Consider the following 25,377-nt stretch of genomic DNA (forward strand, 5'->3'; position numbering starts at 1 on the left):
AGTAACATGAATCAGTTTATTCCCTATAGATTGATTTTAGCCTAAGCAGGAAAGTATTAAACACGCTCCAGGAATTAGTTTTAACAGTTGCTTCCATTAGAGATCAGCCTCTTTAGTATAATCCATGTCCTTTTAAATGAGCTGTCTGTCATTAGAAAAATAGTTCCAATAGACCAGGAGGGCTGAAAATATAACATAAGGAAGATATCTAGGACGGATCTACAGATATCAGCTTGCCAATTTCTGTAATTCGAGGGGTTAATTTGCTGTACCTGCACTCATCTTGGCCTCACTTTGTGGTTATATTGGAATTCACTAAACAGCTTAGAAATTCCCTGGACGAGGGAGGCTGACAAATAAGTAATCGTTTTCTAAGCGCAGGGAGAAACCAGGACATTCCACAAAGATACTTCTTGTTTTCTTAAGATTATGGGGTCAATGTCACCTAGAACTCACTAGAAGCTGCTATCGCTAAGACCAACATTAATAAATATTGGTAGATCGGGCGTAGGTGGGATCATCTACTGAATTACTGACTGGTAGAACCGAGCTGTAGCCGGATTGTAGTTTCTACAGATCAAGGGGAGAAGGAAAGCCTCACCACCAATTTGGTATCGATCCCAACAAGAGGGAACAAGAATGATGAGGATGTAAACTAAACAATATGGCCAAACAGGTGATGATAATATAAAATTACATAAAAGCAAACACAAACAGTACAATAACTCATACATGACGGTTCACCATGCAATGAATTTTAGCGTGTACTAAGAAATTTCATTTCATCTTGGAATAATTAGAAAATTCTATAATATTTAGTCATGTGAGAAGACTTCACTAATTAAGCCCCGCCCCTGCTCAGGACTCAGCCTGGGGCTAACTGACAGGACACACAGAGAGTCAGGAATAAGTCCAACTCCCTTCACAATGTCCCCATGGCCAGACAGCCCAGGGAAGGGACTCCTCCCCAAAAGGTTCAGAGTCTTCTCAGGGCTTTTAGCACTATATGTAAATGACGTGTGCATGTAAAATAGGTGTGCATGGACGGATGTAATGAGCTGTGGTGCTGCTGGAACCTGCCATAGGAAGGAAACAGTGGACTGGAGAAGGAGCTACCTGGAGAGTTGTAACAGCACACCCAAGAGTTTTGTGGCAGCGACTTGTAAGTGAGGCTGGCCTCAGTAAAATCCATATGTTATTCAGCCAGTAGTGATGAATCCTCGTTTGAGCAGTTAGGACTGTGATATTATTGTGATATTAACCAGACTTTTTTAACTTTATTCAACTGAGTGGCAGAGTGTTACATCATTGGAGACAAACCCTGTTATAGTTACTGTATTTTACAGGCTTTATAAGTATCCTATACTACGTTAAGCACAAAATATTGTTGTTTCTTATTATCCATCAAGCATTAATCCTAGCATTTGGTTAGCCCTAGTTAGGGGTGAAGAACTTTGCCATAAAAGTTGGTTTGCTTTCTTTTGTTATTATACTACTATGCTTTTGCATGTATTTTTTCTAAAATAAATATCCCATATTTTTGTAAGTCTGTCTTCTCCATCGTATCCTGAAACCTGCGTTGCGACCCACCACCTGCGACATCTACACCTGTGGTTGAGTATAGGGATTATACAATGTCAGGTCATTTGAAGACAAAGGATATTATTTAATAGGAACAATTGCAATTTTGATTTTTTTTTGCCTTGCCTGTATACATTCCTTTTATTCCTTTACAGTATGATGTGCCACGGTGGTCTTGGCCTCTATACCAGGCCACCTACCAGGTGCATTGTCTTTCCTACCAGCTCACTCCGCACCTTTATATTCCAGTAGTGATTAAACCCTGAACTTTTTGTGACCACCTGTTTACAGCTGCTTTGAACTTTATCACAGATGTCTTTCTCTTTGAAGTCTTCCGCTGCGCACAATAACCTGATTTATCAATATACTGGAATGGACTTAACCCTTGCATTACTACAGTGATAGCTATTTAGCTTTTATACTGTATATTGTCTGCTTTTAAAAGTTGTCTTGTTTTTGTTTTTTTCGTCATTTTCTTTTTGCTTGATTTTCACTCAAAATAAAATTTTGCCTTAATTTTGGAACATATAAGGTATTTTAAAGAAGTGAAAAATGCAACTGCATCAGCAAAACCAAGTAAGGAGAACAAGTAAACTATTTCTAAGACATAACCGGGCCAAGAAGGTACATCACTGATTATAAGGTGACCGGGTGGACGGGATGATGGAAACAGCCAAGTTCGGCTGAGCTACGCGGTTTCTGTAATTCCCAAACAGCACAGCACAGTTTGCTCTTTTTCCACAGCTCCAGAATTATGGGAACGGTGTAGCTGGTCTACATTGTTTGCGTAATTTCAGTTGACTTTCATGGGAGGTACAGAAACAGCATATTAAAGGGTACTTGTCTAATGTCCTGCTCCCAACCACCCGGTACACCGCAAGCAGGGTGATGGGGAACCCTAACTCAAAATAGGTGTGGGTTCCAGAGGTTGGACCTTATGGCATATCCTTTGGTTATACCATGAAGGTATAAGATGGAAATACCCCTTTAAATCTTTTACATTTTTTTTACCTGTGTTTTTAACCCAAGGTTGCGTTAACAGTATTAGAGCATAACATCTTAATGTACTCCATATTACTGATGGTGAAGTACTGGTATAACTTTTAATGCCAAGCACGGTGAGACTAGCCTAAAAGAATACCAGATAATCCACTGGTTGGCCCAGACTCCGACACAATAATGCATTCCAAAAGTCCAGGAACAGGCAGCCTCATTTGGAGATAACTTTGGGGCAATCAATTACCACTAGGGTCTATTTCTTTGATTAAAAACTAACCTATTAGATATTATTGATGATATGGGGGTTGAAAAGCTAGAATAATTTGTGGGTCCAAGAAATCACAGTCTGAGATGATGTCAGGAGATCTGTCTAAGGGCTTCTTCACATGGAGCGTCGTTGCGCATGAATGAGGTTGAAAAACTTTTTTTTAAAAAAAAAAAACCTTTTGAAACTCTACACTAATCTGTGCAAGTTTGAAAAAAAAGCAGAAAGATAGGTCCGACCCAATTTTTTCTGACCCGAACTATTGATGGGCGAGAATCCCACTAGTGAAAATAAAACCATTGAAATCAATGGTTTTGTTTTGTCCCGTTATGCGGCCGCGTAATGGGATTAACCTTTTCCAATCCAATTTGTATTCTGGTTTTCCTAGTGGGCTTTCTCTTTTTTGGCCGTTATACAACAGCGCTATATGCTGGCTAAAGCCAGTACTGCATAAGGTGACACGTTGGATAGGCTCTGACAGCAGAGAGGCTGGCAATATACAGTAAGAGAACCCCGACGGATGTCTTCCAACATCAGAGCTGTACAGCCTTAAATCATAATGTCTTCAGAGGTCAGACAGTGGATTGGAAAGGGTTAAATCACATCCATCTGTTTAAGCCCTAAGGGCTCCCGCACACTTGCGTTTTTCTTGCGCGTTTTTTTCACGCAATATCGCTGCGTTTTTTTCACCTGATCGTCAATGGGACTTTCTAATGTTAAAAATGCATTGCACAAAAATTAGAAAGCACCAACTTGCGATGTGTTTTTAACATTAGAAAGTCCCATTGACAATCGCGTGAAAAAAACGCAGCGATATCGCAGTGTTAAAAAAACGTAAGTGCGTGTGAGCCCTAAGGGTGGCTTTTCATGGGATGACTAGCGTCTAAAAAATTGCTTGAAAGTGTGAATGCAAACAATGGTCGTTCCATGTAAACGTGGCCACCAACAGGGTGACGAGTGATTATTAGCTCACTGGTTGTTTCATTTCAGCTCACCTAAAAAAAAACCCAATGCTGCTTGATCAAAAGTCATCTGGTGTAAAGTCACAGTTGTTTGTACTTGAACGACTTGTGAATGAATTTGCATAGAGATCCCCCTTGAACAATATGTTGGCAAACATCTAATGAACAACAAGTTCTCTGCGTAAAAGCAAACAAATGACTGTCGTTGGTACGCTTCGGTGACTTTTCTGAGAGCCTCTCTGAACAATAGTTGCCCAGTATAAAGGTACCTTCAGGCCTTATTCAGACAGCTATATTTTCAGTCCTTGTGGTTTCCAGTACACGGACCGCCTATAGCTATGATGAGCTAGTGTGCTGTCCGAGATTTGTGGGCACAACTCACATACAGCCATCCGAATTCGGCCTAATTGTGATCAGTGACCAAATCACGTAATTCAGAGCCTTAGGGCGCCTGCACACGAGCGGAAATTCTGCGGCGGGATTTCCCACGGGATTTCCGCCGCTGGAAGCTGCCATAGGATTGCGTTAACAAACGCAATCCTATGCAGACGGTCGCGGTTTGGCAGAGCCCCGCACAGAAACGTCACTCACCTGCCGCCGGCTGGGGTCTGCACATGCGCCGGCTGCCCGGCAAGCCGCACATCAAACAGCCGAAGCCGCAGGCGCGGGTGAGTACGCGCTGGTCCCTGCAGGCGCTAGGGTCGGGTCCCATCTGCCCATCTGCAGGCGGCCTTACTATACTGTGTAAAAGTTTTCGGCAGGTGTTGAAAAATGCTGCAAAGTAAGAATTTTATTCAAAAACAGAAGGCGTCTGACTCTAAATTTATTCTGCAGCAGGACAACAACCCCAACCATACAACCAATGTCATTAAGTACTATCTACAGTGTAAAGAAGAACAAGGTGTCCTGGGAGTAATAATACGGCCCCACAGAACCCTGACCTCATCATCATCGGGTCAGTCTGGGATTATATGAAGAGACAGAAGGATTTGAGCAAGTCTACAACCACAGAAGATCTGTGGTTAGTTCTCCAAGATGCCTGGAACAACCTCCCTGTTAAGTGCATTCAAAAACTGTGTGCAAGTGTACTTAGAAGAATTGATGGTGTTTTGAAGACAAAGTCTAGTCACACCGATATTGATTTCTCTTTCGTTCATTCACTTTGCATTTTCTTAATTGACGAAAAACTATTACCCATTCTATTTTTGAAAGAATTCTTACTTTGCAGCATTTTTTCATACCTGCCTAAATCTTTTATACAGTACTGTATGCAACTTCCCAGAATCTCCATAGATCTAGTTCTCCAGATAAAATAGGATCCAGGAGCGTAACTATAGAGGGTGCAGGGCATGTGGTTGCACCCGGGCCCAGGAGCCTTAGGGGGCCCATAAGGCCTCTCTTCTCCATATAGGGAGCCCAGTACTATGAATAAAGCATTATAGTTGGGGGCCCTGTTACAGGTCTTGCATTGGGGCCCAGAAGCTGCAAGTTACGCCTCTGTGCAGCATGGTTTAGGTATGGATACGGGTACAGATAGAGGGGGGGCCCCAGCTCACGTTTTGCATCAGGGCCCCTGAGCCTTTAGTTACGCCCCTGATAGGATCCTATAGTTGTCCATACACAAAAGTCTCATCCCTCTGTTTTCTGTGTCTACCCTTTTTTAGGCAAACCGAAAAGTCAAGTTTTTGAGATTTTGTAGCACATTGGAAAACTACTGACCCGGTGACCAAATCTTTTCACCCGATCACCCTCGTTAAGCAATATTAGTGGATAAAAAGCGAATCCCAGAATAAAGTCCTGCTTGTTTATCAATGAACCCTTAAGTTCTAGGGCGACCCTTTTAACTCCGCAGAGTAGGATGCCCCGAACCTTAAAACACAGCCTATTTATTTTACTGGCAGCAGACATATTTGCAGACAAATCTTCCAAAAGACACAGCCTACTTTTCAACATCACGCTGAGCAAACAAGCTGTGCTGTTAATGAAACGCTCTTTGAACCCTCTGGAAAATAATTCAACTACAAACAAGAATACACGCCTCCCTTGTATCACCTCCATGCATGGGTTGCAAAGAAGGCTGGAAATTTTGCATTTACAACCATCCCCCTTTCCCCGGGGGAAGGCCGCATGAAGAATACAGAGGCTTATCCAGTTTTTATTTTAATTTCTCTTATTTCTGCATATTTATTAAAGAGGAGAGTGAATGTAAAAACTCTCTTTTTTTTTTTTAAGGTAGGCGCCGTATAATCGGAAACACAGGACGGTTGGGAGTTTCAGGTTTCAGCTCCTGACTTGTGAGCGGAGGTTTATGAATGAAGTCAGTGATAGCAGAGTGTGTATGTGTGGAGGCACGTCACCTGTGATTATGCTGCCCTGAAAACTCATAGGAAGCATTAGGCCACAAAAATCCTAATGGCAAAAGACCTAACCCATTATACTTGTGTAATGTTATCTGGGCCAGCAAAGCCATCGGAGCCCCAGCGGCGATACCACTGTATACCTTATGTCAAGTAACACACATGTTGGGCGTCTTAGATGTGGGGAAAAGGTTAGACAAATAGGAGTAAAAGCTTTACGATGTTACTTTTTACCTTTTAACAATTTGTTCAACACTGCGTTCTCTTAGGTTACTGGATTTCAACTGGGGATATAATTTAGACTCGGCTCATATTGCAGTTTGAAGCCTCCATCAAAGTAGTTCCAGCACTTTTGATGGCAAAAAATAGTATAGTGTTCTACTCGTGCCATTAAAATGATGGAAATCTTAATAGAATCCAAGTTAATGGGGTCCAACGGGCACCATTTGCATTTGGCACAATGTCATGAAAGGGAAGTCATCATGCCAGTGCAAACAAAATCTAAAAAGCAGGGCTGAAAAGAAATTGAAGTCCTCTTGTATTGCCCTACAAATCCTTTAGAAGTTTGCAAGTGGTCCATTTATAGTAGCATGTGGTTTGTGAATGAGGTGCAGGTTGCAGGGGGTCGTAAAGCATCTAGGATCTTGGTAGAAACTACTAGAGAGCATGAAAAGTGTAAATTTTCCATTGATGCACTATTAAAACCCACTAGTTCAGAGGAGTCAAACTCATGGATTGCAGGCGAATATAATTTCTTTTCTTCCAACTATATATGGTACGACTGCTCCTTGAGTCATTGCTATATTCTAGACTCTATAGATGCATGTATATTATGGTTGCCCACTAGAGATGAGCGAGTATACTCGCTAAGGCACATTACTTGAGCGAGTAGTGCCTTAGCCGAGTATCTCCCCGCTCGTCTTTAAAGAATCGGGGGCCGGCGGGGGGCGGGGAGTGGCGGGGGAGAGCGGGGAGGAATGGAGAGGAGATCTCTCTCTCCCTCTCCCCCCCCCCCCCCCCCACTCCCCACCGCAACTCACCTGTCACCCGCCGGCCCCCGAATCTTTAGAGACGAGCGGGGAGATACTCGGCTAAGGCACTACTCGCTCGAGTAATGAATGTGCCTTAGCGAGTATACTCGCTCATCTCTATTGCCCACTGATTTCAATAGATAACTTGAGACTCTACTTTTAGATTACTATACCAGGATTATGACAACCCAAAAACTTTGAAGGGTACAGTTTACAAGACTATCAAGCTTTGAAGTATTATAAAAGAACGTTACATTGTCCAAGAAGTATCAGAACTGCATAAACCTTTATTCTTCCATAGTAATATACCGGTAAGCAATGTTTTGACCCCACTTGGGTCTTTGTCAAGTATTGTTGATGGCGGCTGTCAAGCTTTATCAAATGAATGTGGATTTCCATTGTAATATACTTCCAAATCAGCCAAACTTTATTAATCTCTGTACTTCAGACAGATCACTATACTGCTGAAAATAATGACTTTCAAAGGGGAATGCAAAGGACAATGAAAAGACCAGTCCAAAGTATATCCAAACACCAAAGTAAAGAACTCTCGGGATTAATTAATGGGTTGTGGATTTGCTTAGGAGATCACTAAAGCACAACACAAAAAGGATATTGCTTCTACTAAGGTCTACCCATTAAATATTAATTATATATTATTGGAAGTGATGTATTATATAGCCTGCCTATCCATGTGTTCCTGGAAGTCTCATATAGATCTGACACCTTCCTGCAATGTTATAACTTTAGTACAATATTGTTTAGAATCCACGTATTAATTTTTGGTACAATTCTATGGAATATTTATCATATTTGAGCCATTTATCCACTTTGATAGTAGATGGGACAGATTGTTTGCTTTCATCCAAGATAATTATGTCCCAGTTTTCCACTTGTGACCACATCAAATAGATTTAGGGTCATTAATCACATCTTTCAAAGGACTTTATACAAAACCTATGAACTGACAGTTTGTCTTTGCATGGGATTAAAAAAAATCGATATGACTTCATGTTAATTCATGAAACATAATACTCAATGTGGATAATTTGTAATGATGTTACATGCCGAAATGAAAATATGGAGCTATTTTTACAAAATGACTCTTCTATATGCCTGTAAAGTTCTTACCCTCATCGCCCTCCAGCACTGTCTCTTTCCACCACTCTCTGCCACAATAGAGTTCTCCGCAGGGCAGGTGGAGATGCTAGTTTGCAGTTTGCATGGCTGCCTGGTTAGACAAGGGATTTGACTGCTTGGTTCGTCAGCCAGTTTGAGTGAAAGGTGCTCTATTTAAAGTCCCTATGTGTTACCTTCAGTGCTCGCTATTAGGTTTTCCTTCCTTGTGCTATTCTGAGTACTTTTTGACTTTATTGACCCGACTTGTCCCTGATCACTTCTTCTGAATTATGCTTTATTCTTTTTTTGCCTCATCTCTGTTTGACCCTTGAGCTGTTGACCATCCGTCTGTATTCCATCCTGTTATCTATAGTGCTGCTAGTTCTGAACCCTAGCTAACTCCTGACTACACTATTGGCCTGATACCCTGGTATCTGTAGTATTTCTGGTATTGAATTACAGCTATCTTCAAGCTACCTTCTTCTTTCCTCTGAAGGTTCTTCTTCATCCAGCCTGTAATGCTGTGACTGTACCGTTTTATCCTGGGGTAGCAATCTGGGGGTTCTCTGCAGCCAAGATTAACCTACTAAGTGGTAGGAAAGGGTCGAGATCTGGAGATCCCTTAGACTCTGTGCCCCAGGTTTGCCTGTGATAAGTTGACTGTGGTTACCAGGATCTAGAGTCAGGTGAGCAAATCATTATAGAAGCACATTTATAAGGGCTTAAATACTCAATCATATATATCTAAGTATACTACTGCTGGATTTTTTTTTATATTTGTTCCTGCTAGGGCCTATAGAGAGGTCACATGACTTTCTTTTGTACTCTAGCTTTACTGCTGTGGATTAGGAGGGAGTGAGCTGCTGGTTGATTGGCTAAAGCGCTTGATATAAAAGGCAGGTGCTGTTCCTGGGCTCTGGTCTGACTCATCAGTTTTTGCAGAGAGCCTTGTGAAGAGTGAGCTGACCCACTGCTACTGGAGAGCTGGGTTTTCCTCTACCAGAGAGAGAGAACACAACTCAGATTCCTGTAGTGGTGGTACCCAGCTGTTGTAATGTGAGTGTCAGAGTGAGGCCTGCCAATTGCCCAAGGAAATGTCAGTTCTAATTACCAACCACAAGTGCCGAGCTGTCACCAGGAGGGTGACCTCCAACAAGAGTAGATAGACCGATAGCCAGTATCTGGATATTCAAGTTTTAGTGGTGTGTAATTGTGAGACTGTCCTCCAGGCTCTTCACTGGTAAAAAACATTATTTTGACTTCAGCACCGTACAGCCTCCCCAAAGGTATTATACTGATGACTTGTTCAGGGGACAGTGACTCCGTTTTGTTAGCGGATTTAGTCATGTGGTTAACCAAAGTTTCTGCAAGACTAAGTTACTTCAGAGGAGACTCCTATTACCAAGCAGCATCTGTGGGGCTATTTAACCCTGGCCGGGGTAAACCATGTATTGACTGTGATAATTCTATATTGTGTACACAATAATAAGGACACCCTATTCGTACGGTATGGACCAAGTTATAGTGTTACTCAAATGTTAGTATCGTGTTTTGCATTGTATTCAAATAATACTGTAGTAGTCTATTGACATATTATTCTTTATCATATGTTCAGTAAAGTATTTGTTTCTTCAACTGAACTGGTAAAAACGTCTCCATTAACGGCTTCATATTCCGTACCTGCAACCTGTTTCACATTTACTATCATTTGGAAGCAGTCTCTAAGTATTGCCAAGACTACCTCCTGGTAAATGTCTCCCACAGTTCAACATATACAGGCTAATGCCACCTCTAAAAAGGTAACGATTGATATACACATGTAATGTGGTAAGAGTAGTTTTCATTCATCTACCTCACAGAAATGAGAGACAATGACATTTTTATATAGTGGACTGAAGACTCAAAAGCCTATAAATGGTGGATAGTAGGAACAAAGAATGGACATTTCCAGCATTGCACTTATTGTACACATTACACAACCAGCAGGATGTATGCACAATAAGTATAATACTGAGACTTAGGGCAAAAACACATGGGCGCAGGCGCTAATACGCTCGCTGCTATGGAGGATATTAACACATAAGCCGGGAGGGGGGGTTGACTATTCAAACTCTGCGCTATTGTGCACGAGTTTGAAAAAAAAAAGCATGAAGATAGGTCCTGCCCTATCTTTCTTGCATGTAGTATTAACTACAACTATCTTTTTTCACGCATAGTATTAACACGGTCGCATAACGGGGCTAAAATACGCCAATGTCTTTAAGCCCTCAACACTCAATTATGGGGTCTCATGCAAAGGGATAACAATACAGATGGGTGATTTTTACCTGAAGCAGTATTTGTTATCTAGAGATGAGCGAGCACGCTTGTTTAAGGCTGATACTCGAGAAAGCATCGGTCTTTTTTTCAAGTAACTGCTTATTTGTCTGAGCACCATGCGGGGGGCGGCTGGGGGGAGCGGAGGGAAGAGAGAGATCTCTCTCACTCCCCCCCCCACCGCATGGTGCTTGGACGAGTAATCAGTTACTCGAAAAGACCGATGCTCTGTCGAGCATCAGCCTTAAACGAGCGTGCTCGCTCATCTCTAGATAACAAATACTGCTTCAGGTAAAAAGTCCTGTAGCGCCTGGCACTGCAAAAATCAGCATGGGTGATATTAGCATCTGGGACAAGAGGCGACTGGAATTTTGCCCATTTTATGTTACTTTACAAAGGTCAGAGATGCCTAATGAATAATATGTTGCATAAGTTTGTTGTTAGCAGTAGGTGATACAACTCTGTGTGATTCAGTAGTTTTTGAGCAACCTTTGTCAGTCATGAGAGTAGAGATTGCCTCGGGGAACTGGAGCAGGAAGTCATCAATTAAAGGTTGTCAATACTCTAGAAAGAACAGAAAATAGAGAAGAAAGGTTGTGATTGCTGGAATTTACTATGGTTGGTCATTAGATCCATGATCGTGGGTGATGATCTATTAAGAAACAGGGGGGGCATACAGTATATTAATATTCATCACTCTAAAATATTGTTCCCCAACCTGTATCGTTATTACATGAAGCAAAGTCTCAGCAACTGGTCATACTGTTGCGGTTCGATGATATGAGGACACCACAGAGGCTCTTGCTGACTCCATATGTCGAAAGCCTTGTATGCTGTAATTTTGCAACAGTTGGAGAGTTGTACACTGAAGGCCACTGAGTGAAGCTTTGTGCTGCGGTGCGCTAGCTGCTGTCAGGAAATGGAGCCCAGTGTACATGTCTACGCCTTCCACACTGGGCGCCGATGAGTTCCTTCTTCCTGTCACAGAAGAAGTTCCCTGAGGTGGTGCCATCCGTTGGAGATCTCCTAGTAGGGTTCAGTTTCTAATATATCTTTCTTTTCAACCCTGCTACAATTTCTCAAGTGATGTATGGACTGACTGGCCAACAGGAAGGTGTTTCCCCTAGTCAATCAGTCAGCTATAATGGAATTATTTTGGGCCCACCTGTTATTTTCCTGCTTGAGGTGCTGGTGTGGCAGCAATCATCTGCAGCTACATAGCAATGGTGATACTTTTAGTGTGGGGCTTACTCACCTTTGCCTAGTTCTGATATATAGGTCCCCTAGGTTCAAGAGGTAGGGTTGTCTCTGTTGGGGTGATTGCTCTACTTTAAGGCATGGTTCCAGAAATATGCATGATTATTTGAGTCTGCATGTTTATTTCAATGGAGAGTGAGGAATATGACCACTGTGGCAGCGGCTTATCTCCCATGGGAGGAAAAAATTTGCACGTTGAAATCCAATATGCCCAATCCTTCTTTCAACCATATTTGCCTTTAGGTGATGGTGGACCCTCATATGCATTAGATCTTTAGCCAATCCTGCCAAAATTGGCAGGTTTGTTGATTTTTGTATAATCACATATTAGGCCCCAAAACGTAGTCAATTTACTAGGTCATGACTAAAACTAGTGATTTACTAAGTTAGCATATGGCATACGGCAATGATGACCAGCAACGTTCTGTGAAAACCTCATTTTTTAATTACCCACTAGTCATATTGGCAGAGTGTCGGTAAGGTCACAGGTATGATAGTGATTATGAGTGTTACATTCAGAATCACCCATCTAGAACACGCTAACAGTTCTATGAAGAACACTGGAAATTCCCCCAAGCAACGACCGATCCTATTAACTCTGAAATCCTCAGACATAATTTGCTTTGAAGCAACTAACTGCACTTCATCCCCCCAATCAGTTTAGCCGGAGGATTATCAGGGATAAGAATGATTGCAGGAAGGAGAAAGGCGACCTGACAAATTACAGGGGAAACTATAATTAGAATTAAAAGCCGATTCATTCATTAGAAATTGTTCTGGTACCCGCATGCTGCAGCCACAGTATTATTATCCTGGCAATGGGAGAACAGAGAAGCATAAGCTAGATGCTATAATGTACTGCCATGTAGGCATGGTATCTAACTAAAGAGAAACTATGATGTGCATAGCTGGTATCATCCCTTTGCATCGCTGGCCTTAGCTACATGTGACCCATGTGGTTGCACAGGGTATGGGCTGCTAGCTTGTAGAGGGGGGCTCCGACAGATTGAGTGCAATCACCCCACCCTTGGGTCCCCCTGGCCACATGATCTTCTTCTTCCACATATGTATTAAGTTTGGTTCTGGTAAATAAGTCATGTCTTAAGTTTGGTTCTGCTGCTGTATTTATGCTATGATCTTGCTTCTGGGGCTGTATTTATGCTATGATCTTGCTTCTGGGGCTGTATTTATGCTATGATCTTGCTTCTGGGGCTGTATTTATACTATGATCTTGCTTCTGCGGCTGTATTTATGCTATGATCTTGCTTCTGGGCTGTATTTATGCTATGGTCTTTTTCTTGAGCTGTATTTATGTTATTATCTTGGTCATGGAGCTGTATTTATGCTATGTGCTATGTTTATGGTATAAGCTTGTGCCTCATACTGTATTTGTGTTATGAGCTTGCTTCTGGTGCTGTATACATAATTTTGCTCAGCTAAGGGGTTCTGCTGGTTGATTTACGGTATACAGGGCTTGAATAATGGTGCACATGTAGTAATCACGCATGCATTGTGCCAAATATGACTTCTGCAGCTGTGGGAAGAGGTCTCGTCTATGTAGTAGATTTCACTCCAAAAATGCATTTGATATGTATATAGGGAGCTACTGTAGTTCCATACTGCTGCTTGCATGGATGTGCAACATATTCAAGTTGTCTCCCAAGCATAGGCCATCAACGATTCCATCCTTGATGTCCCAGAGAACAACTATAGGCGACACTGGTAACAATGGTAAGAACCATGTATGTCGGAGTCGGTTGGTTTTTCTTCACCCATCACATGTATTTCTTTCAACACTAAAATATGCTTAGAACTTGCTTAGAACATATTACTGCATCATGCATTTTCCACTGACTTTAGCTGCTACTCCCTCTTCCCTTTCCTAAGTCTGCTAACAAAAGATACATGGTAAGGGCATATAACCATTATAGAGCAGGGTCCCCCACTCGGGACCTTCTCTATGACCCAGGGTGAAGAACCACTCAGTAAGAGGGGCTCCTGTTCTGAAAGACCTTCTGCTGCCCTGGCATTACAGGATGGTCATTCATGTGAATGGCCATCCTGTAATACTAAAGTGTCCCTGTAGTGGCCACTGCACGAATAATGTATGGCTTCTCATGGCAAAATCAGCTCATTGGTGGGGGTGCCAAGAGCAGGACCTAGAGTGAACGGCTGGAAGGGGTTGTGCATGATGGCACAACCCCTTTAAATTAAGACTACATGCATATGCTTGTAAGACCACTATGTATAATGTCTTGAAGTGTATCTAGGCATAATATGGCACTCGTAGGCCACCTTCACACATGCCGTAAGTGCTGTGGAATTTCCACAGCATATATTTCTATGGAAATTCCGTGGCAGTTACAGTATAAACAATGGAGAGGAGATAGAAAGAAATCTTCTCCACATGGAGTAGAAAAGTTCTGCACTGACGGCGTTTATGAAAAATGCTGCAGATTCTAAGGGCTTAACCAGTTGACCGTATGTCCAAAAACACTCACCACGAACAAGAGCTATCCCTTATACAGCAAAGAAGCTGAAATCCAAACTATCTGTCATCTATCTGGAATTAAATCAGCGTACGCTTTCAAACAACCTGACTTTGTTTAATACACAAAAACTTTGCCCCATGTAGAAGACAGGATCAACTTGTTCCATACAGCTGGAAGGTGAATAAGGAACAGCGTGATTACACTGTGTGCTCCAAAGACAGAATAAAGAAAACTCCACAGATACTCTCCAGCCTGGCCAAGGCTTGCAGATCTGTCGGGTTAAATGCACACATGAACAGTCTCATATAAGAGCGCGGCTTTCAAGTGTGCTGTCATTATTTGCTGTGGATTCACAGGTGAAAATCTGCAGCGGTGCAAACGTTAACCCTTTCCAATAAGAAAACTGTGCACTGCAAACAAAAGTTTTCTTCACATCTGAAAAGAACAGTTACATATCCAAAGTACAGAAAAAGTTGAGTAATTTTGCAAATGCATCGCATAATTTATCGTAAATCCTGGGATACAGACTGTTGCAGCTCAGAGCTGCATTCATACTTCTGCTGCTTGTTTTTGGAAGCAGTGCACAAATTGTGTCAGCAAACACTAACTGCTCATCAAAGCTGACATAACGCAGATTACTAGATATTTCATGATGTAAGGATGACACTTCCCATAATGCAAAAAAGCAAAAAATACCAGAGCTAAGTCAATGGAGTGATGAGAGATTTCAGCTCTGAAGCCTGCAGAATTGTGACTGCTGCTATAGAGAGGCTACTATTTAGCGCTATTGCGCTCAGGTAAAGAAAAACATATAGGAAGATAGGTCCTGCCCTATCTTTTCTCACGCATAGTATTAATTCGTGAGAGTCCCGCTAGTCAAAACGAAACCATTGAAATCAATGGTTTCGTTTTGTCACGTTTTGCGGATGTGATTTTCAAGACCACCAAAATCACAGTCGTCTGCTTTAGGCCTAATAGCTAGAACAATCACAGCAGGCGGGTGAAATTAGCGGTGCGTCGTGAATGATCTAGATTCATCCCTCACAGAGTTCTTTGACGTCTCTATGAAAGTACATGGAATCTACTAAGATTACCCCATAAGTGACAGACCGCTGGAATCACCAAGTCTGTCACTATTTTGTAAGGGCAGCATAAAGTATCAGATGGGTTCCCTTTAATACTTCATCCACTTTTCAGCAAGCCTTTCCATAGTATGTAATATTCCTACCATACGGAATAAGGGGATTCTAGGATATTGCTCTTGCCCGATCAGGGCGCCTGTAGTGGTAAGAGTCAATAAATGGATGATATTGACTTTTGACCTATCCTGTTTGCAGATTTTCAATATGAACATTCTTTCATTATACCCACAAATGTCAAAAATTATTTTTCATGGGCCATCCCTTTAACTGTTATGACTTAAGGCAAAATGCAGTTCTTACTAGAACGTATTACTGATCAGCAGTGTACATAGAGAAGAGTGTGCAAGGTTTGTTACCCAGGACTGAAGGTCTGGTGTTTGTCTTCCTCCTGAAGCCTTATAAGACACTTGGACAATTCACTGCTGCCTTTTTGCCAACAGGAGCATGCTTGAACAGGTTCTCAAGTATCTAAGGCCAGTTTCACATCTGTGTTGGAACCTCCGCTTGAAGGTTCCATCGCAGATCCGGCTCAAAATACCGGAAGCAAAAGTGTTGCATGCAACGCTTTTTCTTCTGTCTAAAAGCCGGGCAGCTGAGCGGAAACTCAATGGACCCCATTATAGTCAATGGGGTCCATTCGGCGCTGTTCGGTTCTGTCCAGAGACAGAGCTGTTCGGCTACGGGGATTCCCATTTCCTGCTCCCCAAATGGAGCAGAAAAAGCAGAGCCCCGAGCACAGATGTGAAACCACCCTAATCTAATCAAAGAGATGGAACAACCAACGCTGGGTCCCTTCTCTCCAAGGACACCATGGCGGTTCTATGTTGGCTTACATGGTATATACAGACCTGATACACAAAGATAGGATATGTGTACATGATATATTTGTAAAGGTTACTTACCACTAACTGTAATTGCATCTGTTGTGTTTTCCAATGCATGGCAGGCAGCTAAAAGAATACCTATAAAACAGAGCAAAGAACTCTGTTAGTATGAAGATTGGAAGAAAGGCACAACCATCCAATATCTTCTGCCTACGTATCCCAAAAATATTTAAAGTCTTTAAAATGTCAATTCACTGAGAATCAATGAGGAGTAAGAAGCACGTACGATCTCACGGTTCAAAGGCACCAAAAAAGTGAATCATTCTAATTGTACATTCTCAATAACATTATAGTATAGAAAATCTCTACTCAGACCTGGCATATCGAATAGTTCTTGACATGGTTTGAATCTGTGTAGGAATCGAATTATTGTAGCTAACGTACATTACCGCAGTAAAAGTTTTAGAGTTATTCCAATTCCTGTCAGATGGAGGTGTCTGCTTCATGTCAGCTGCCACTTGTCTGGTGTATTTGCCATGTGGTCAATTACCGTATAACACGCAATGTTGGAAGGGCGCTACCGTCAGGTGGAAGATGTAGATGTTAATATGTTTAATATATTGCATCGTTTGGACTTTGTGGCTGAAATTGACCAATATCAGATAGTCGCTACAATGTGAATAAATGCTTCAGATAGGAGTATTATGAGTGTGAGCACCATTGGGACAGTGAGTGAATACTGCCGTGGAATCAATGCCAGAGTTCGGTTAGATGGCATCCTGTGCAAAACTTTTTTTGGCACATTCCCCTCCCGTCAAAACGATATATTAGACGGTAGGCAGCCTGACTGTGCTTTGCTTATGTAGAAAGCAGCAAGATAGCAGCATACCCACAAGAAAACAGCTCACTGAATAAATATGGTACCAGAACCAAGCTCATAACATAAATGCAGCACCAGAACCAATCTCAGTTCATAGATACAATACCAGAACCAAAATCCAACTCATCACATGAGCCTTGTGTGGTGTGGAGAGTTAAGGCAGCAGAAATGCAGTCCTAAGCTCTTGCTTAGGTTGCAAGTTCAATCCCTGCATGGTTCAGGTAGCCAGCTCAAAGTTGACTCAGCCTTCCATCCTTCTGAGGTCAGTAAAATGAGGTCCCAGCTTGGTGGGAGGTAATAGATAAATTACCTGAAAGTGCTGCGGAATAATTTGGCACTATACGAATAACAAGATAACATATATACAGCAGTAAATTGCAAAATCTTGTCCCCACAGGGGGCCAATCTGTCGCGGCAAACCCGGGGCGCAACTGGAGATGCGGTGGGAAATTGACAACCACGGCATGTCAATTCTTCTTTTTTTTCCATTGCAGTCTCACTCTTCTCTATGGGGAGAGAAAGCCGCAATGGAAAGCCGGCGGCCGAACCGCTCCAAACCCGCAGCAAAATATCGTGGCTTTTCTGTGCGGCCAATCCGTGAGATTTCCACGGATTTCCTTCCCATGGGAACTCAGCCTAATAGTCCTTCAACACCGAACGATTATTGCTTAAATTCTCACGGATCGCGGGAATTTGAACGCTAATTGTTCAGTGTAAAGGCCTGCACAATCTTAACAACGCATGACAATTTGTTCACCATTTGGATTGTGCAGACATAGAAATAAAACAAAGATCACGGCACAGGATCAATTATTTTTAGGACTGCTATTGGGCACTTCTGCGCCTGACAATCATCTCTGGAGAAGGGGCCCTTAAACTGGACACCAAGTAGCAGAAGCTTCCATCTTGCCTGCAACTTATTCTGTTATATTTGCAGAATTCAAAAACCACATGATTGCCCAAGCTCATTGCAATGTTGAATGGTTACTATAGTGTGGAAGTTTTTGGGACATTTCATCACTTTGAACAACAAACTCTGAGTCCTTGTCCAAATCTCAAGTATTAGGGTCATAAAATGATGTGAACTATGTGCTGCCACCCATTCACTACAGCTAATAAAGTAAACAGTGATTTCCTGGTGGCGATTAGTCATGGGTAAAATATTATTTGCATTGGTAGCACAGGCAAACAGGACTGCAGAGCAGTTTATTACTGCCAATCAACCATCCTCCTATGTAAAGCCTGAGATGCATGAATGATTGCTCCGCACATGGGAGTTCCATACGGTAACACCTTAGATGTGGCCAATTAACTAAATGTTCAGTACGTCCATAGGGTCTTACACGCCACGCGTCATGTTTGTTTTCCTCTTAATGCCAAGATAGAGTCATTGGGATGTCTACGTTGTTGTTTTCATAGTCTGCATCATGATCATGCCATCCAAGTTTTCGAAAGACCAATGATAGACATTACACCCTTTTTAATGTCTAGGCAAAATTAATGCATTTATAGATAGACATGATTGCTAGGACTTCACATGTGGAGACATCACATATGTTAGAATTATGGCCACTTTTTCATTTTGCACAGTAGGATTATGTGAAGCGTGATGGAGGCTAGAAAAGTATCTGAGAGTCTTTGAAGGGATTGTCCACTTTAGAAAATCATTTTTAACATAAAATCTTTTAGGGACTTTTGAGTTAATGAGGATGTGGGTGTGGGGTGGCTCCCTGTTAAGGATTTTCAGATCTTGGTCAAAGTGGTGAGTGGCTACAAAGAGCATCTTTTGATCTATAGGACTCTGGAGGACCCGTCCTGTCCTACATTAACAGACAATCCATTTATTTGAATGGACCCTGTGAAATGTTTGAGGGGGTTGTACTAAGATTACAAGTTATTCTTATCCACAGGATAGGGGATAACTTGATGATTAGTGGATGTCTCACTGCTGAGACCTCCACTGATCTCAAGAACAACAAACCTCATTGTGAGGTTTCTGCACCCCCCCCCCCCCCCCCGCAATGAAGAGGAGACTGAATGGATCACTGGTCATGCAAGAGTGCTAATGCTCCATTAACTGTCCAAGGACCTGCTGAGATACCTAAGCAGCGAGCGCTTGGGTATTTCCGTCAGCCCCACTGAAACGAAAGGCGTTCCGACCGCACATGCATGGCCAGCACTCCATTCATTCCGATGTTACTGTGGGGGAAGAAGCAATCCCGCACACTAAGGACGACAGTGGACCCTTCATTGGTCACAAATTATCCCCTATCCTGTTGATAGGAAATAACTTGTAATCATGGTACAACCCATTTAATTTCTTCTCTACTGACATAGCAGTACTGACACTAGATATTTATTGCCAGATTTCACCACAGATGGACAGCTGGTTGTTGGGGATCCCAGCAGGAGGACTCTGCTTATTGACATGGAACCTTTCCAAAAAGTAGAAATGATCCAAAGCAGACAATAGCTTTAAGCAACCACTGGATAGACAATGTTGGACTATTAACCAAACAGGTCAACCAATCAGCACAATTATGTTGTAAGTGATGAGTTCAACGCATAAACTGTTTGGACTTCCTCTTAAAATATTTGTTAAAAATTGCATAAATTACTTAGTTCATGTCCAACCAGTAATTGCGTAGAAAATTAGAAAATACTATTATTATTTTTGCAACACGCAACTTATGGGGACAATCTCAAATCAGGTAGGACATGGTTTAATTAAAACTTAGTCAAAACTGGAGAATTATTCAAAATCTCTGAGCTGATGAGTAGTCCATCGAGAATTCTTATCCAATAAATTGGATTTGTCAGTATTTTGTGTGACACCAGTGTTCACGTGAGTTCATGTACAACCACACTATTTTGACACCTTGTAATGTTGACACTGCTTGAGTTTTTCAGGACTTTAATGTTGATGACCTCTCCTTAGGATATGTCATCAATATCAGATCACGAGGGGTCTGACCCTCAGCACCTGCACTGACTGAAGAGACTATGGAGCTCAGGTAAGTACTGCCACCTGTTCACTGTATAACAATTAAATGGGGTTGAACTGCAATAAGCTGCAATACCAGGAACATCAGCAACAAAAACGCACACAGCTGTGCCTTTTAAACAGTAAAGAGACTGAAGCACTGTAGCCCCTTCAATCAGTTGATCAATGGGGGTGTCAGGAGTCCAACTCCCACTGAGTTGATATTGATAACGAATCCTATGGAATGACCATTAAAGTCTTCAAACACCATGTGAAATGGTCACAGTGGGATTTATCTAGTATTGTTCGCCAATAAATTAGGTTTGTCATTGGTCCTCATCTTGATTTGTAAGTGGTTCTCGAAGAAGAGGTCGTCAAAGAACTCGCTGGTTAGACACAATCATGGCAGACGCTGGCATGACTATTTGCTAATTAAAAGAAGCTGTACTTGATAGACAAAAATGGCGAGAGTTGATCCATAGGGTGACTCAGAGTTGGCAACAACTGACTGGTTAATCATCATCAATAAGGGAGCACATTTTACCTTTGCTATGCTCCCCCTCTCTCCTGTGTACGCCACTGTTCATGTGACAGGTAAGTTAGCTGTATGCACTATAATATGATCTATAAATAAATTGTATATATTTAAAGTTCATTGTCTTTTAGCCACCAGAACAAAGAAAAAAAGGCCCATTAAATCATAATAACAGTATATTTCCTACTGTCTTAACATGGGAAGTCAGGTGAGGACAATACAAATTTCATTCTTTTTTCTAGTGTACCCATCTAAAGCTCCGAGACTTTAAACGGCAACAGTTTGATCTCTTGCCAAGAAATCTATTTGGATGTTTCCCCTTAAGGTGAAGAAAATTCCCAGCTAGCAGTTTAATCCCATTTTTAACGCTGGATTTAACCATTTAACCTGGTCACAGCTGGCTGCAATTATGCAAATTTCACTGGAAAGAACGTTTTTTTTTTTAAGTATAGTTTTTTTGTAACTTTTTCCATGGATAAAAATGTATTAGAAACATGGTCAATTTGTTTAATGTTAGACTTCATTTGGATCTTGTTAAATGGTATCTAGAGATGAGCGAGCGTACTCACTAAGGCAAACTACTCGAGCGAGTTGTGCCTTATGCGAGTACCTGCCCACTCGTCTCTAGTAATTCGGGTGTCGGCGGGGGGTGGGGAGCGGCGGGGGAGGAACGGGGAGGGGGGAGATCTCTCTCTCACTCTCTCCCCCCCGCTCCTCCCTGCTCACTTCCGCAACTCACCGCTCTCCCCCGCTGGCACCTGAATCTTTAGAGACGAGCAGGCAGGTACTCGCATAAGGCACTACTCACTCGAGTCGTTTGCCTTAGCGAGTACGCTCGCTCATCTCTAATGGTATCATATGGGTTTTGTTACTCCGGGCTGATGCACACAGAAGACATGGATCTGTCGGACTCTGTCAAGCGGAGCCTCTGTCACTTACTAATAATCTTCTATGTCACACTAATGAGATATTGAGAAGGTAGTAATATTATATCAACTAATATAATGAAGCACACCACCCAACATACATGGAGATGATAACCACATCCATGGACATCTCAGGACATTGTACAGACTGTCTTGTGAGCAGCATGTTATATGTGGGAAAATATAAGTTGGTATTTATTGAGTTGGCTCCCTGCTCTCTGAGTTATGAGTCTAGTGGGCGGTGCTATTCAGGGCTGCACGGTTATCTCTATCTGTCAAACATTGAGTAGGACCGCCCACTGGACTCACAAGCCCAGAGACAGCCTTGGCAGCAGCTGCCTGACACTGGTTGCTCCAGTTAGATTTATAGTTAACTAAAATCCCCAAATCCTTTCGATGTTGGTGTTCCCCAGTGGTTTCCCATTTAGTGTGTAATGGTGACATGGATTTCCTCTGCCCATGTGCAGAACCTTACATTTATCAGTGATAAACCTCATTTCCCACTTTTCTGCCCCCAACTTATCCAGATCCTCTCGCAACCACATTCTGTCCTCTCTTGTATAAATTACTGTTCATAATTTTGTGTCATCTGCAAATATTGATATTTTACTGAACAATCCTTCTACAAGGTCATTAATAAATATATTAAAAAGAATAGGACCCAACACTGACCCCTGTGTTACCTCACTATTAACGGTGCCCAAATCAGAGTATGTACCATTAATAATAGGCTGACTCTTCCTATTCTGTAGAGAAAACTTTTTATCAGTCATCTCAGAATCATTACAGGCAGGATTACAATAAAAGGTGACGTCTACAGTATACATAGATAAAAGAAGATTCACTGTTCACAATAAGTAATGGTCACAGCTCACCTCCTCTCCCTCTCTGCACTGGTTACAAAGCACCCCGACAACACTCTTCCATTGAAATCAATGGTTTCTGCTCATTGTGTCTATGGCCTATGAGGCTGCTGTAAAGCATATTTCTAAATGCTGGTAAACACAACTCAGGCAAGATGGCCTACAAATTGATAATACAAATACATTACAAAAGTAGAAAATGTTTAGCTATCTACTTTTAATTAGCAAAAAAATATACGCGATACACCCAGAAAACCGCACCATTCCTCAACCACATAATGGACCTCATTTATCAAAAAGATAAGCTGTCTTTGTTGCTCGTAGCTTGACCGATACTGCTGCTTATCCAATTTTCAAACTTCCATTCACAGGCTGCAGAAATACACTGCGGACATAGAATTTGTCCAGTGACCCCCTCCCCCCCTAAAATTTGGTCAAATGTCTCCTTCAAAGTGAACGTGTAGCTTAATGTGTTCGTTTTTTGATTCAGGTAAAACTAACTCCATGCAGCGATCATTTTTCTTCCACCGTCTCCTTCGGCTAATTACACTGACGCCATTAGCCAAACCAAACAAGAGGAGGAGAAAGGTCCTGATTTACTTGTGCTGTATGTAACTGCTGGAGCAGCCGCTCAGGGCTTCTGGTCCTTGCCTTTGAAGTGGTTGGGCTTGACTTTTGCCAAGTTGCGAAGCAATGTATCTTCTTGACGGGGAAGTTCTGAGTCTAAGTTCTATGCAGTAAGCCACATACAGTTTATGAAGAAGTGTCAGGTAATATTTAGGTGTTCTTGTTTAACTCCTTAATAGGGAGGGAGGGATACATGTTTTTAGTTATATAGCTGATGAGTGAACAGCTTTATAGGTTATTGGTAAGTCATTACTTGACTGTAAAAGGTAAAGTCACCCTTAAAGCTGTACTTCTCAGAAGAATCCCATTCATTTACATAGCTGATAAACGAGTTTCGAAAGACAAGTCTAAAACCATGCCGGTTCATGCATATTACATAATGTGTGCAAATCTGCATGCTCTTGGGGATAAGAATAGGGCCAGGTTCATGCGCGCGCATTTGCATGCATTTTTGTGCGTGCAAAATTTGCATTTGCAATAACCCATTGATTTCCATGGGTTTGTTCACATGCGCGATTTTTTCTGTGCATATTGGTCGCACAAAAAAATATGCAGCATGCTTTACTTTCCTTTACATTTGCGCACTAAAAATCCCCATAGAAGTCAATGGGGGTGCGCAAATTCGCACGCAATATTCTAGGAGATGCGTGAAACCCTGCGTGATTGCGCAGGAAAAATAACACATCCGGAACTCATTAGACTGATTAGCCCATTTCAATGTTTTTGCTACACTTGTTCTACAAATACGCATATGCTCACGTGAATCTGGCCTTAAGTACTTAAAGACAAAATACCACCTACAGAGGCGTAACTTGAAGCTTCGGGGCCCCAAGTCAAAACCAGTAACAGGGCCCCCAACTATAATGCTTTATTTATAGTACTGGGCACCCTATATGGAGAAGAGAGGCCTTATGGGTCCCCTAAGCCCCTAAGGCTCCTGGGCCCCGGTGCAACTGCATCCCCTATAGTTACGCCCCTGACCACCTATATATATTTCTTACTGATGTTGGGCTTATTCAATTGTAAACATGGTTGGCACACGTATGTCTATTCTGTTTTTATTTTCTGATTGTAGATTGTTTATGCTTTTGTCTATAAATGACTACGGGGGCGGCCATCTTGCCCAGGCTGCAGTTAACAGAATTTAGAGATATGCTTCACAGCAAAACGCATTTACTCAATGGGCAGGAGCTCACCCATTGACTTCTATAGGAGAATGTTGTGGGCATACTCTGCTTCTTTAGTGGGGGAAGGGATGGTGAGCTGTGACCACGGATGGTGGATTCTGGGTTATCTATATAGGTTACCTGTCATTGCAATCCTACCTGTGATGATAATGAGATAACTGCTGAAAAGTTTTCTCTACAGGACAATGTCCTTGACTCATTGGACACCAAAAGTCCAGCAAAAACAAACAAACATTGAAGCTGATTTTAGAGCCAATGGCTTGTCACTATAGCAATATGTTATATACTGTGTGTGGCCTCCAGGCGTCTTACTACTTGTATGTGGGTACAACAGTGATGCGAAGAACATGTTGGTAGTAGATGTGAGGAAGAACAATGTGTACTGGTGACAAACAGTTCATGCAACAATGAACCTGGGCCAACCTTGGAGTGCGAAGCATCCATGAAATAACCAACGAACTGAACAGTTTGTTTCTTATTGTCTGATTCACAAATTTTCTATTAAACCTTGGTGAAAATACATTCGGTGTGTGCAATGATAACAACAATTTATCATAGAAAGTAGAAGTGGATGTGCACATATTTGTTTTATAGCTGGAGGGTGAATCGTTTTCTTCAATCCGACACGGATTAAATGATGCAGCCATAAACAGATAATTTTGAGAATAATATTGATTTAAAGGGGTTTTCCGGGACATGAAGAAAACCTTTTATAGCCTTAAAATCACCTGAAATGAAGAAAAAATAATAATATTCACCTATTCCGGCAGCTCCTCGTCCAGCACTCAGTCCCGCTGCCCGACACATAGACCCCGGAAGCAATAGCAGGTGATCATATGATGTACATAGTGCACATGACTACTCAGCCACTCACAGGCTTTAGCTGTGATACTTCTATAGTTGCTGAAGCCTGTCAGTGGCTAAGCAGTCATGTGCACAATGTAAGGCCCATGACCGCCCGCTACCTTTGGGTTCTATGCGCTGGGCACCGGGGCTACAGTGCTGAACAAGGAGCTGCCAGAATAGGTAAG

General features: G+C 42.0%; 1 protein-coding gene across 1 annotated transcript in view; it reads right to left on the bottom strand.

Annotated features, from left to right (window-relative positions):
- The window catches only part of TGFA (transforming growth factor alpha), a 60,098-nt gene that overhangs the window by 16,248 nt on the left and 18,473 nt on the right, over positions 1-25,377 (bottom strand). Inside the window, exon 2 of the mRNA XM_066593037.1 lies at positions 16,424-16,483. Within this exon, the coding sequence (XP_066449134.1) occupies positions 16,424-16,483 (60 nt within the window). The remainder of the gene's footprint in view (positions 1-16,423; positions 16,484-25,377) is intronic.

The sequence above is a fragment of the Eleutherodactylus coqui genome, chromosome 2 (genome assembly GCF_035609145.1).
Source record: "Eleutherodactylus coqui strain aEleCoq1 chromosome 2, aEleCoq1.hap1, whole genome shotgun sequence".
Lineage (NCBI taxonomy): Eukaryota > Metazoa > Chordata > Amphibia > Anura > Eleutherodactylidae > Eleutherodactylus > Eleutherodactylus coqui.